Here is a 14,466-nt window from a genome sequence, read left to right as displayed (position 1 = left end):
GCAGCCGTGCAGAGCAGCCGTCTCCTCAGCCAACCTCCCCACCTGGTGGGTCCCGCCTTGTGTGTGTGTGTACGGGCGCGCATCTCACTCAAAACTTTCTTCCATCACGAAGGGATTGCCTTGGTCCCTGCTGGAGCTCTGTGGTGTGCTGCCTGGCACTGAAGTTCACTTTTTTCCATCTGATGCCTTCACGTCTGTCTCCTCCTGCCCCGGTGCAGGTGCCCCAGGGATCTGGGAGCCCCGCAGGTGACGGAGCAGGGCTCACGGGGGAGAGGACGGTGGAGGGGGCTCCCTTCGCTTCTCCTAGGTTAGCATCTACCTTTCTTGCCGAGTTGCCGTGCCTCCGGGCCTGGGCTATGCCCTTTTCATACCCCAGCTTCTCCTGACTCTACCACACTGAGTAGCAAGGAATTACTACTTAGCACCACTTTGCTCTGAGGCAAAGTTCTTTTCCTCGCTTTAAAAAAAAAAAGTTAATTTTAATTTTTAAATTTTTTTTCTGTATTCCTATCCCCCAATCCTCTCCCCTTTGACAACCATCAGCTTGTTCTTTATATCTATGTGTGTTTCTGATTTATTTTGTTTATATTTTTGTTTTTTTTTAAGACTCCACATATAGGTGACATCAGACAGTATTTGTCTTTCCCTGTCTGACTCAGCATAATATTCTCCGGGTCCACCCATATTGTGGCAAATGACGAGACTCCATTCTTGTCTATGGCTGAGTCATATTCCACTGTATCTCTGCACCACACCTTCCTTAATCCATTCATCTACCAGTGGACACTTAGGATGCTTTGCTACCTTGGCTCTTGTAAATAATAATGCAATGAATACAGGGATACAAATGAGTGTTTTCGTTTTTCTGGATGAACACCCAGAAGGGCCTGCGGGATCCAACGGCGGCCCTGTCTGAACCTTCCGAGGAGCACCCCCACCGCCGTCCACACCAGCCGCCCTAAGAGGCCACCCCGCTGACAGAGCGTGAGGGCTCCCTGGGCTCCACACCTGGCCAGCCCTTGTTGTTTGTTGATTTAGTCACCAAGTTAGTTTTCTGGAGCTCTTCTCTCTCCTGCTAAATAATAAGCATCCGAAGGGCAGACATTGACCCGATCACCTGCTAATCCATGTAATAAATGCATGGCTGCATAAATATGTAATTCATCTTTTCTGGGGGTATGGCAATGCAAAGGAAAGGCTTTTAATCCTGGTTATGTCAGGAGAGAGAGGCCTTTTCAGGAAGTATGGGGCATCCGAGCCAGGCCCAGAAAAACAATGAGTGGGTGGTCCCCAGGCCGCGAGGAGAGTGAAAGGGCACCTCAGAGAGGCGGGGACAGGTGAGCCAGGGTGAGACCTTCTCCGTGCACCGTATTCGGGGTATAGCAAGATGCCACGTGCAGTGGATGAACTTAGAAAGGTGCACTACCCACCCCCGACCCCTGACGGCGAGGGCCCCGGAGAGCGTTCCAGATCTCGAGCACCTGTCCCTTGTTGGGTGCCATGCGCGGGCCTGCTGCACCGCTGTCACCTGGGGACTTCCGGTCCCACATCCTCAACATCGCCCTCAGCCTCTGCTCTTCCTCCTGCGCGCGGTCGTGCCCTGTTTGAGGCCCTAACAGTCCCTTTTTCAGGCCTCACGCTTGACCTGAACACGAGTCTCCTGGCCCCCAGCCTCAGCCTCCGCCCGGGAGGGTTTCCCCAGCCGCGCAAAGGGCCTGTCGCTCCCGGCTCAGAGCCTGCCTGCGGGGGCCGTCTCCTGCCACCAGGTGTGCAACGGACAAGGGCTGGCGTAGGTGTGAACCCACATCTGCAATGGCTCCATGCAACCAACCGCTGCTTGTGTCCTGCATGACTTTCAAATGGCATTCACACGGGTGAACTCTGTCTCTGAGCAGAGGGCCTGCTTTCATGTCACTATCAACACGATGCCTTTTTTTTCCTTGGCAGAGTTTTAACATATGCCAGGGAGATCAAGGGAGGGTTCCCTCTGCTTTGTTCAGCGTTGTCACAGGAGTTGCTCAGGATTTCGGAAACCCCACCCGCAGGGCGGGGCGGGGCAGTGCTGCCTGGGGCGGCCCCTCGGTCCTGCGCCTCCTAATGCGCCGCCCTAAGCACTGACAGGTTACAGCACATTATTGTATCATGAACTGCTTTTTAAAATGTTCCTCCTTTATGCCACAATTAGCAGGTTGTCACAACTTTTAAAGGTCATGTGAGCGGAAATGTTAAATCGTCTATGAATTTCATCTTAGAGTAGTAAAGGGACTATTACAAATTGTTATTAAAAGGAGTATATAATTTAAGGATGAGATAACGTCCTCATTGCTCAGGTCAGAATATTCATATTTAACAAGCTTATATAATCCTATGTGCTGAGAAGTATTCGAAGCGCTTTATAAATATTAACTATTGGGTTTTCACGGGTCCTATGAAATAAATATTGTTGTCCCCAGTTTTATAAAGAGCATCTGCCCAAGGTCATGCCACTAGTAAGTGGCAGAGCGGGATTCAAGCACAGGCTGGTCTGTCCTTGCTGTGAACCATCATGGACGGTGGCCCTCCATGCTTCCCTGCACAAAAGGGGCTCCCTGGCCCTTGGCAGCGGCCTGGGGAGGGGCCCCTCCCAACCCCATGCTTCAGTCGTATCAAAACAGGCACGCTGCTTGCTCTTGATCCACGCTCTGCTCCGACCCTGAAAGCTCCCCCCTTCCCTGCGCACACCCCCACACAAGCTCACCTCCCCCTCAGGCCTACAGCCCGCACCCGGGACCGGCCCCACTACCGCCCCTGAAACTCTCCCCCGCGCTCCTCTCTTCCCAGGACAGCCCGCGGGGCAGACCCGTGACACAGCCATCGCTGCAGTCGCAGCGCCCGGCAGGGAAACTGGCACCCAGCAGGCACTCAAACATGCTTCCAGAAGGCACTGGGAGGGAGAAGCGAGGAGAAAGTAACACAAGTTTGGAAGTAGAAACAGCTTATTAGGAGTAACCCGGACATGCCCTGTCTGCCTTACCTGTGTGCAGACAGAGCAGGACCCTAGCTCACTGAGCCCAAACAGATGCACCCGGCGTCACCACGACACTGAGGCCCGCGGGTGGCAGCACTCCCCCCATCTCTGAGCACCCAGCAGGCAGAAGCCACAGGCACATAGGGCAGAAGAAAAAGCCCAGGCTTTCCTGAAAGAAAGCAGGGGCTAATCCCTCTGAAGGCTGAGGCAGCCTGTCACCTGCTAGACTATGTGACAAGGAGAGACACTGTCACATGCCCTGGACTCAGAGAAGTCAAACAAAAAGCCCTCAGCATTCCCTGTCTGCTAGGTCAGCAGTAAGAAACTGGAGAAAACAGATTTGGCAGCATCCAGAGGGTATTAAATATTCATCCCAACTACCCATCAGTGAAATCCCAGCAGAATACATCCCCTGACAAGTTGGCTTTCTAGACCGGAGGCTGTCGTCCTGGAAGCTTGTTTATTGCTTTGTCAATTTTCATGTGCAATATTTAATAGCCAGACCAAGGAATGGTCATAAACATTGGAGAATGGGTGCTGACATTCCCCTTACTGCTTCTGTATTTAGGAATATGTAATCGGACGGTGTTCTGGTGCTACAGAAAATCAGAAGGAAGCCAAGTGATGCTTCAAAATTAAAAGAGAAAAGAATTAAGAAATAAGAATTGAATATATTGAACTGGCTTAAAATCTTGCGTAAATGCGCCTCGGGGCTCACACTCTGCCCTCCGCGGAGGGAGGCTGAGCAGGAGCCACAGCAGAATGGGGGCGACGGCACTCCCTGAGGGTGTCCCCGGGGATGCGCACAGCGAATGGGAAGCTCGCGCGCAGAGCGGTCGATGACAGACCTGCAACAGATGGGCGGTGCCATCCAGCCGCAGACCCTGACGAACGGAGGACCTGCGATGCGGCCAGGCCAGCGGGAGGCAGGGGCCGGCCGGGGCGCAGGCCACGCTGCGCCTTCTGGGGAGCTGATGACAGCCACGGGGGAAGCTGATAAATGGGCCAGGGAGCTAGCAGGCCCTCTCTCTCTATTTGATTCTGTTAGAATGAGAATTTTCAACAAGATGGTCTCAAAATGGGCTGGGAGACAGGCGGTGGGAGACCTTCCTATGGAAGATCCCTGTTTTGAAGGGCAAAGTGTGGACAGAGAGGAAAAAGAAGAGAAGCCAGCCCTGCTTTGGAGCTCTGGTGTCCCCAGGTCTCAGAGCCACCTTGTGGCAGAAATCAGAAGAATGGAAGAGTTGGAGGAAGCACAAATCAAACTCCTACCCCGTCGGCAAGCCACGTTTTAAGGAACTTCTACGGGTACCTTGTGGCCCCAACTTAAAAAAACAAGTATTTGCTAAAGGAGATCAGGAAGTCAGGGATGGTAAACCAGGCAGAATAGAAACTGAAGAAAAGTACATGGTACCAAAGAGGCTTCCTGAGGGGAGGAAAAAAAAGAGCTGTCTAGAAAATACCATAATACTGTATAATAAAATTAAGAGCTTGGACTCTGGGGCCAGCCCGCCTGTCTGACTCTCCCTCTAGCCTCTGCCCCTTCCTGTGGCTCATCGGGTAATCCAGTCAACCTTTGTGCCAGCGTCCGCATCTCTAAGATGGGTGACTCAGTTCCCCCTCGCCCGGGCCCCCCTGACTGCATGGAAGAGGAAGAACTGAGCAAGTTTTCACACATCGTGTGTTTGGGATCGCAGTGGGCACACAAGAAGGGCCAAATATGTATTAGCTGCCACTGTTGTGGCTACTACTGCTGCCAAGGCTTGGACTCTTCACATCAGGCATCTACAAAGAGTGATTTCTTGCCCTGGCTGAATATGTCAAGGTTGTGGGTTTGATCCCTGGTCAGGGCACATACAGGAATCAACCAATGGGTACATAAATAAGTAGAACAACAAATCAATGTTCCTCTCTCTCTCCCTTTCTCTTTTTCTCTAAAATCAATAAATTTACAAAAATATTGAAAAAGAGTGATCCCTTCTGTAAATGAGATTGTTAATGAATACAGAGGAACAATTTTTGCTGATACGGCCTTAAAAAGGGTCAAAGGCTTCACCTCCTCTTTAATAAAGCCCTCCTGTGTTCCAATCCCAACTTCCCACTCACTGTGTGTCTGACTTCGACAAGCCTGAACCTCCCCGAGCCCCACTCACTCCATTTCCAAAACGGGGAAGCAACGGCTCCCTCCCACGGCCGCAGGAAGGGTGGAGGGAGGTCGCACACCACATGTCAACACGGTCCCGGGCACAGAGCCAGGCGCCTGGTATTCTTCCACTTCTGCGTCCCCCAAATAAAAGCTCCTGCACCAACCAGAGTGTGTGGGAAACAGCAACAACGACCATGAAGCTCTCTGGAAAATATTAAGTGCTAAAGCATCAATATTTCATAAAGAAGAGATAGCAACACTTAAGGGATGCACTCTCCCGGGGCTTTGGCGCCTCCCTGGAGGGTGTGGCCTCGGCGCCGACCGCGCCCCGAAAGCGCGCGACTGGGCACCTCTGGGTGCAGGCCTCCCAGTGAGCAGCCCAGCATGAGGGCAGCGCGGGACCTTTCTTCACAGTGAAGACACAAACCAACCAACTCGGCCACACCAGACACAAAGACAGCCCTCAGAGCGGGTCCTAGCTCTCCAGCCACCTTTCTAGGCAGGAGGCAATAACATGGGATAATGGAAAATGGAGACACAGGGGCACCTGAGAGACCTGGGCTCCAATCTCAGTTCCAGGGCCAGGTTCCCACTTACCGAGCTGGCTCGCCTCCATCAAGGCTCCTAAACACGGGGAGCCTTGGTGACCTCCTGGGGAAACCAAAGTGGGGATACAAACACCTCCATCGCTTCACCGGAGGATGGACTGGAAGAGAAAACCTAAGTACCAAGCACAAAGCCTGGCACCAAGAGGTACTGAGCACGCTTCTGGCCCTTGTCTCTCTCAGTAACCCCACTGATGGATCAGAATCAAAACAACTCGGACCTTCGATAAATTAATTCCTTATTCTTCCCAGACAAGCTCTAGTCTTAGATTCCAAGGAGCAACGGAAACAAGCACATGTTAGGGATTTATGCAAAAAGGCAACGTCAGGCAAGGCCCTGGGGTCAGCACCTCCTCTGCCCTCTAGGCTGCAGACCCATGTGACAGGCGCCGCTGCTCACACCACCGACCTCAGGGCGGGAGGAGACCCCAGGAGGTGCAATGACGACCTTGCAGCTCTACCCAGGAGGGCACGCAAGCACGTCCCTGGGCGCTTCCCTCAGCGAGAGCTCCCCAGAAATGGCGCCTCTCCCCGAAAATCTACTGAAGTGCAACAGCACTTCCCCAACCATCCTGTCATCCAGGTTAGGGCTCTGACTGGCCAAGGAAAGGTCCCTTTACTTCTACAACTCATTTGTTCCAGACTCTGGGACAGAACAGGACTCCCTAAGGTGTCGGACGAGATGAAGAGAAGGCTCAGACATGACCTTTCTGTCACCTCACGCTGCTGAAAACAACGCGATAGCCATCTGAGGCTGGGCTGGACACTAACCACGGCTGCGGGCGGAAGGAAGACATCTTCCTGTAAGGTGCTGAAAAACATCCTCCCAAAGTGGGTGTGTCAGAAATTTTTTTTAAAAAAATCTTTGCAAAATCACCTCCTTTCCAACCCCCTCCTTTCGCCGCGTGGTGGACGCCTGCACTCTCCTGTTCTGGGGCCCGGGGGCGGGACCATGGCCTGTGCTCCGCCCTCGCCCGCTTCCAGCTGAGCAGCCCAGCAGGCGGACACCGAGGAAACCCTGGCGGCGGCAGGCACCTGACCGCTGCACCTGACCGCTTCCGTGTGAGAGGAAGGGCCCGGGGAAGGTGAGAGTATTCGCAGAAACCACCCCACACTAGACTCCCCAAACTAGTGCCTCCTCCCCAGCTGCTGTAAGAGAGACTCAGCCCCGCGGAAGAAGGAAGCTCAAACTCAGCGCAGGAGGACAGGGCTGGGTCAGGACACCAGCATGAGAAAGGCAGGCGAGGGTTCCAGCCCTACCTCCACCCCTCATCAGCTACGTGCTGCCACGCGAGTCCATCTCTCCTGGGGTGACTGTGAAATTCTAATAAAGTGACCACCCTAAGCACCTAGCACAAGGCAGGTCCTCTGTAAGGGACCTCAGTGAGGTCCTTCTTCCCTCCCCACTCTGAGGTTCCTTGTCTGCAAACTGGGGACTATGGTACCTCGTTCACATCAACATGGCAAGGATTACAGGCGACGACATTGAGACAGAGCTTCCTGCAAAACAGTTGGTCTGGACACTTTCATAAATGCCGGTGTCTGAACGCACACACACAGCCATGGGGCTGCTCTAAATTAAATAAATCTAAATAGACTGGTTGGATTTGTTTTGAAAGGAAAAAAACTACAGAAGGAATTTGGGACGACCGGGAAAATGTTAGTAACGTCCTATAATCATGAGTGGCTTTGTGCTTAGGAGGTACACGCTCAAGGATTCAGGAGGAAGTGCTCCAATGTTATCAACATGTCCTCAGGTGGTTCAAAAGCAACAGTAGCAAAATGCCCAGAGGGAGAAAGCAAATGCCGGTAAGACACTAACAACTGGCCATCAAGAAAAGGGAAAACAATTCTTTCAACTTCCCAAAGATATGAAATTTCTCAACATCAAACGCTGGGATGTCAAAGTGGCCACGCCGACAGCTCAGTGCACACATGCCGTTCCCTCCCCACGTGTCTCACCGCCCAACGCACGCGTGGGCCCGAGCCCTTACCTGGCTGCAGCACCCTGATCTCCAGCAGGTTGGAGGTCCTCTCGGCCAGCCGTGTCCAGGAGTTGTTGTAGTTCTGCCGCCACAGCTCCGCCACACACTGGTACTTGCCCGCCTCCGTGTCACTGGCTCTGCTGATGCTCAGGCGGACATTGTTGCTGGACTCAGCCTTCTCGATGGCCGTTCGGGTTCGGAAGCTGGAGGACCTATCCCCCCACTGGACTCCTCCGTCCCGGGTGAAGGTTACCAGGTCATGGAACTCCACGGTGCCCACCGGCTGGAACCGCCAGGTCACCGACACCGGGACCCGGGCCGGGTAGTGGGGTTTGATGATGCACTGCAGGTCGAAGGAATCGCTGTAGGTCACCCCCGGCGTCCGGGAGATGGCTGTGACCGCGAAGCCCGTTTCTGGAGAGAGAGCAGAGAGGCTCAAGCCAGAGGAGTCACGTGGTTTTCTTAGGGTGGTGAGGCGCGGTGATGGGGCTCCTGGCAAGAGCTGGCGGGGCAAAGGCTCAGGGGTCTGTTTTGATGCCCAGGCCAGTGTGACGTTAGCCATCGTGTGGCAGCACAAACCCGCCCTTCCCAAGACCCCACGGAAGGAGGCCGGGGCTATTCTCCTCGAGCAGCACTGCCAATCCCTTCCTGACGAGGCCCTCGCGACGGCCATCAGGGTTCGGGAGCTGGAGGACCTGTCTCAGTTCGCACTCCATCCGTGCCTTTTGCAGGGCCACTCCTAGGAATCTTGGGGTCCCAGGCTAATGCAGGACAAAAAAGCCCGAAAGCTATTCCCTTCATCCACTGCGAAGTGACCGCATCCCCCCAGCCGCCCCCCGCCCCGGCCCCTCTGCCTGGTCCACCAGTACGTCGGCGCTGGAGAATGGGGTCAGGTGGGAGAGGTGTCCTGTGTTCCCAGGCTGGGCAGCGCGGGCTGGGTCACCGGTCCCTTTTCCACCTTCCTCCTGAAATCCGGGGAAGAGAGGCGGTGAGGGACCCACGGCAGGAGACAGTGACCTCCAGCAGGTGGGGACCTGGGCGGGCGGGCTCCTGCTGCCGCGGTGGGCTGGGTCTCTCCCTGTTCCCTACTGAACGAGGAACAGTACTCGTCCTCAGTATGAGTGACCCCAACCCCTTCAGCCTTGAACTGCGACTTAACATTCATACGCTGGCTATGATCATAAAACGGAGTGGTCAGTACTTACCGGGCACTCCCGTTGTGCCAGGCATGGCGCCAACTGCTCTGCTTTCCCCACACTTCACCGTATCCTCACAACGACCTTGAGGACGGGTAGACTAATCCCCTTTTACAGGTGAGGACGCCGAGGCACACAGAGGCTAAACAAGTAGCCCCGTGTCGAGCTGCCCGTAAACAGCAGAGTCAGGCTACAAGCCTGCTGATTCTAGGGGCCTCATGAGGCTGCGTGTCCCATGGAAAGCATATGGCAGCGGTTAAAGGCACAGACCTTGGAGCCTGCTGCCCAATTCTGACACTTCCTAGCTGTGTGTTCTGAGCAAGTTACTTACCTTCTCTCTGCCCCTATTTCCCTATCTGTAAAATGGGTCCATGCAAAGATGAAAGGAGTTCATGTTTGCAAAAGACTTGAGATGGTGCCTGACACACAGTATAAATGACACTATTTAAAAAATATGTATTTTGCTAAACAAAGAGCCATAAAAGAAAGTACTTCAAACTCTGGAGGTAAAAGACTAGTGACTGAAGGAACCTTTGGCTTTCTATGGGGAGGTAAAGTCAGCAAATAGGTACGCATGATTTGCTGAAGTCTGGGTCTTCAAATTAGATTTCATGAGCTATCTTTACATTTCCTATTTATTTTTAAAGATTTTATTTATTTATTTTTCAGAGAGAGGGGAAGGGAGGAAGAGAGAACAGGAGCAAAACATCAATCTGTGAGACAGACAGTGGATCCGTTGCCTCTCACGTGCCCCCAACCGGGGACCTGGCCCGCGGCCCAGGCATGCGCCCTGCCTGGGAATCACACTGGCCACCTTTTGGTGTGCAGGATTCCAGGATCCAGGATCCCAGGTCAGGGTCCTGGGCTGCGGGAACCACATGCTGAGTATGAAAAACTTCAGGGGACAACCTGAGATGGTAAAATTACTTCTAGAGAAACAGTCCCGACAAACTCTAACCACTCCTCAGCGGGCCCTACCCTCACAGCGTGGGAGACACTACCACTGGCCTCCCAGGTCCCACTTCCACAGGCGCAGGCCGGTGCTGAGCGCAGGCTCGGGGGCCGGCTGATCGGGAAACCGCACGCTGGGTGAAGTTTCTAGAGACGGCAGTCTGAACGGTATGATTACCGCAGAAAGCAGGTCTATCTTTGCGAGTAAGTTTTTAAAAAGAATGTCATTCTAATCTGGGGGTCTCGTGGAAATGGAGGACTCTGTGGGGGGCAAAACCACTCACGGCTGCAGGCCTTTCAACAGCACCAGCAGCCCTACCCGCAGGGAAGGAGGTAACATGGCGTCAGGGAGCGGGGCACAAAGTCACCAGGGCAAGTGATGTCAGAGTCTCCTGATAAACACAAGACCTAACGTGACAAGTTACCTTCCCAGCAAAGGAGCGGACGACCTTTTAAAACGTAACACACTGATTACATTAGGCAGATAAATGTGGATAGAAGCCTCTTTAAGTACCCCATGAGAAACAAATCTAATATTCCTTGGTTTTAGCAAACCTCAAGGTATCTTTTAATTTCACGCTAACGAGGAAATAGCTTTCTTAAGGAGGGGCCTTAGAGAGGAGAACAGAACACAGGCTTTGAAAAACAATTAAGACAGATCGCTGGTTTCCTGTGTTCACATTGGGGGTCTGTCATTGAGAAGTTACAGCCCTGAGCAAGTGAGTTACCCTGTCTCACTCAGTCTCCTTGTAACAGGAAAGCGTCTACCTCTTTGGCTAGGTGCCCAGACTCAGCCAGGAACATAGTAAGTGCTAAGTGAATGGCGAAAGGTGATTCTCTACCCACCAGAGCAGGTGATTCTCTGCTCTGCTCTGAACTTTCCATGGGGCTCATGCCCGGGCGGCAGGCAGGAGAGCTCGGGGGCAGGAGAGAGCAGCTTCACAGCTTTGTTCCTGCTCTTCAGGCCGGTTTTGAAGATGGCCACGTCCCGCTACCTGGGGTCCCCATTTCCAGCTGAGTGGCCTCGCTCCTCTGCCCAGACTTCCCATAACTTCACTCCCACCACCCAGATCATCCATGAGTGCCAACAGCTCCCAGCTGTCACGGGTCCCCAGGTGCCCCACCACGCCTTGCTGGTTCCTTCAACTCTGCCTGTGCTTCTGTAGAATGTTCCTTCCATTAAACCCTCTGAAAGTGCCTTGGGTTTCCTGGCAGGACTCTCAGTGACAAAAGTCAAGGTAAGGTTCTTGGACAAGGGAGCAGCCTCCCCGGAGGCCCTGCTGAAAGATGCGGACATTTAACTCACCGAGAGCCGTGATGGAGACGGGGGTGCTGGCCCGACGTTCCCCCACGACCTGCCACTCGCCGTCCACTGCCCGCACCCACTCGGTCACGTGGCATTCGTACTGGCCCTCGTCCTCCTTCTTGCTGTTGAAGATGCCCAGGCTAAAGGAGTTGGGCTGCACCTGCTCCATCTGGACGCCCCCGAAGCTGCTGCGCTCCCAGTATGATGCGCCCGGCTGCATGGTGCCGTCCCGGTCCAGCCACATGATGTTGCTGCGCCGGTTCAGCCTGTCCACCAGCTGCCAGATGACAGAGAAGCGGCCCTGCAGCCTGCCTGCTGTGCGGATGGTGCAGGAGAAGCGCAGGTTCTCGCCCTCGAGGACGACGCTGGCATTGCTGGCCACCTCCACGGAGATGCTGCTCTCTGGAGACAGGGAGAGAGTGCACGCTGGGGCTGTCGTGTCTCGTCTGTGCCCTTCCCGCAGAAAGGTAAAAGGAGGATGGGTGCCAACGCCATCCTCCCCAGGTGCAGGGGACCTTGGCGGATGAAACACTGAGTCTGGATGGGGCAGCCCTGCTGGTTCTGGGCACCGCCCCGCAAGGCCCTGGCTCTGATAGCCTAAGGAGGCCCTGGGCCGTGTGCGAGGGCAAGGAGAATGAGCGTCTAAGGCCTAGGACTGAATCGGAGCCTAAGCAACACAACACAGTGCCACTGCGCTGAGGGCATAAAACAATTGACCAGGTTATTTGTTCAGCTGGGGTTCAAGGATTTCCAATTTGGATTGTTACTAAGTTAAATTACTAAAAAATTCTACTCCCACCATTCGGTGCTATGGAGTCAAATAAAAGCTGACGTCCAGAATGTGCCACTTGAGCCCTCTGGGACAATATTAGGAAGTAGGAAAAAACTGGCAGGAAGCATTTGGAAGATATTGCGTGCTGGAGTGTGGACACTACTGGTACAGACCGTCGAGGTTCACAGGGTGTGTGGGGAGCGAGCTTTCACCCTTTGGTTAACACTGAGGAACAGACCTAAGCTGCTGGCTTGAGACACTTCGCCCTGGGGTTCCACTGCTCTTGACCTTGAAACATTCTGCCAAAGTTCAGGATAAGGATTCCACGGCCTTCACTCTTTGCTGCCCACTTAGCAGTATGAACTCACTCAATCAAATTATTTAAACTCTACATGCCTTCTTTTATAAGACAGGGAGAGTGTTAATGATCTCATGTCGTTTTTTTAAAGATTAAAAAATAAATGAGACATGTATATAAATCATCTAAAACATACTACATTTTCAAAAGTTGGTCATGATCATGACTGACTTTATTATTCCCAATAACTCTTTGTTTTTGTAAACATCCTGGATATTCTAATATATCTCAATCATGAGTATAACATTGTGTATAGTTATCTATGTTAAGCTCAAAAAGCCATAATAAGGACAAAAAACCCAAAATACCATAACTAACTTTTGGTTCCCATTTTCTGGGCACCACCCGCGTGAAACAGACATGACAATGTTAAATCAATCAATGAAATCAAGTCCCAGATTAAGAGGCACACCCAATGACAGAGGGAAGCACGCCCAGCCCCATGAGAGGTTTCTCCCCTGCATTCCCCGACAGGCAGGAACAGACAAAGATGAGCGCTGGGCTCCTGAGTGTATTCTGGTTATGGTGAGTATACCTGCTCCCCAGTCTGGATTGGCTTGTTGTATAAGGAAAAAACTAAAACAAAAACCAAAAAAAAAAAAAAAAAAAAAAGGAAAAAAAAAAACCAAACCCCTCCACAAGGTGGAGAACAGGCATGTTCCCAGGAGGGCAACCTCCCAGGAGCCATGCAGGGAATATTCCCGGAGGCAGTAAGGCTGGTGGCTAAAAACAAGGATTTGGAGACAGCCTGGGCTCTAAAGCTGTAATCCTGGCTTCCTACCTAACCCTGCCCAAGTTTTAGATCTCATATGCAAAATAGAGATCGATAAAATAGCACCGACTTCTCAGGGTCGCACACTGAGAGCATTAGATGAGGTCACTGTTGTTCATCTCATCATTAATACTAACAACATTCCTCTTGAGATTGAAGACTCATCCCCAGTGTTATCAATTCCAAGTGAGGAATTAAAAGGGCAACTTCAGCATCAAAGGAAACAAATCTCTTTGCTGGCCTCAGTCAGAAGAAGGACCTGCAGGGTGTCACTCCTGTTCCCTACTGTCACCCGGTGAACTCTTGTGTAAGCCCTGGCTTGTTATTATAAAGGCTGCTCTTTGGTGCTCTGTTGCTCCAGTGAGCCTGGAAAACGGCAGCCTCAGAACATGGGACTGTGAGGCAGCACTCCTTTCCGGCAGCCCAGGCAAAGACAGGTGCAGACACTGCCGGGCGAGGCTATTTACAAGTGTTTCTGAGCCCAAGGAAAGGCAGCTGACGATGTACAACACTCCGGATTAAGTGCAAACCAGGGGAGGACTAAGGAGACTCTGAGTGCATGTCCGCGAATGAGATTTCAAATCAGGAGGTGGACGACGCAGCACAGGCTAAGCGCAGAGCAGTGGATGTGGAGTTAGAAGCAAACATTTCTAATGCAACGCAAGCTCAACCACTAATGGAACTGGCTCAGCCACATCTCTGGACAGTGCTCTGGCTTCTTCCTTCACAGGATGGATACCATAGTGGCCTCTACAGGGGTCTGAGGGGTGGGAGCGGAGAAGGAGACGATAGACGCAGAAGCACTTTGGGCTCCCGGGAGGAAAAGCGCCATTAAAATCCAAGGTATTATCACCATTACCGATGTGATTGTTTTCTTTGGTAGACTTACCCAAGTGGCCTTGGGGCAGGATCTGGTGGTTCTGGGGGACTTTAACTACCCAGTCATCTGCTGGAAAAGCAATATAGCAGGCCACAGATCATCAAACAAGTTCTTGGAAGGGGTTGGGGGCAATTTCTTAGCACAAAAGATATAGGAGGTCAACAGTGTGGCTGCCCTTCACTGGATCCTTACAAAACAATGAGGAATTAGTTGCAAGTTTAAAAGCAGAGAGTCCATGGTTAAAGCAAGCACTGAGCAACAGGAAAACAGTGAAGAGAGTGGGCATTCAGTTCCACAGTTTCAGTTCTATAAATATTCAGCAAGCACCTACCCTATGCAAAGCAACATGCTAGGCACTGCAGGGTGGGAAAAAGTCTAGTAACAAAAGAATTTCAAGATAATTAGGTGTGTGTGTGTGATTTAAAAAAAAAAAAAAGCATGAACAGAAAGTAATCCTATTGGTGAGAAAAGGAAAAAAGAGCGGTAAG

The 14,466-nt window shown here is 52.4% G+C and overlaps 1 protein-coding gene across 2 annotated transcripts in view; it reads right to left on the bottom strand.

Moving 5' to 3' along the window:
• The window catches only part of IGSF3 (immunoglobulin superfamily member 3), a 91,615-nt gene that overhangs the window by 17,116 nt on the left and 60,033 nt on the right, over positions 1–14,466 (bottom strand). Inside the window, exons 6-8 of one of the 2 annotated variants that reach the window (XM_054564716.1) lie at positions 13,988–14,047; positions 11,197–11,598; positions 7,753–8,157 (exon numbers count right to left, since the gene is read on the bottom strand). In XM_054564716.1, the coding sequence (XP_054420691.1) occupies positions 7,753–8,157; positions 11,197–11,598; positions 13,988–14,047 (867 nt within the window). The remainder of the gene's footprint in view (positions 1–7,752; positions 8,158–11,196; positions 11,599–13,987; positions 14,048–14,466) is intronic. The other variant, XM_054564717.1, reaches the window with a different exon arrangement.

Source organism: Pteronotus mesoamericanus, unplaced genomic scaffold, assembly GCF_021234165.1.
Source record: "Pteronotus mesoamericanus isolate MK-2021 breed Mesoamerican mustached bat unplaced genomic scaffold, CSHL_Meso_final scaffold_99, whole genome shotgun sequence".
Lineage (NCBI taxonomy): Eukaryota > Metazoa > Chordata > Mammalia > Chiroptera > Mormoopidae > Pteronotus > Pteronotus mesoamericanus.
This window is presented reverse-complemented; position numbering and strand designations above follow the sequence as displayed.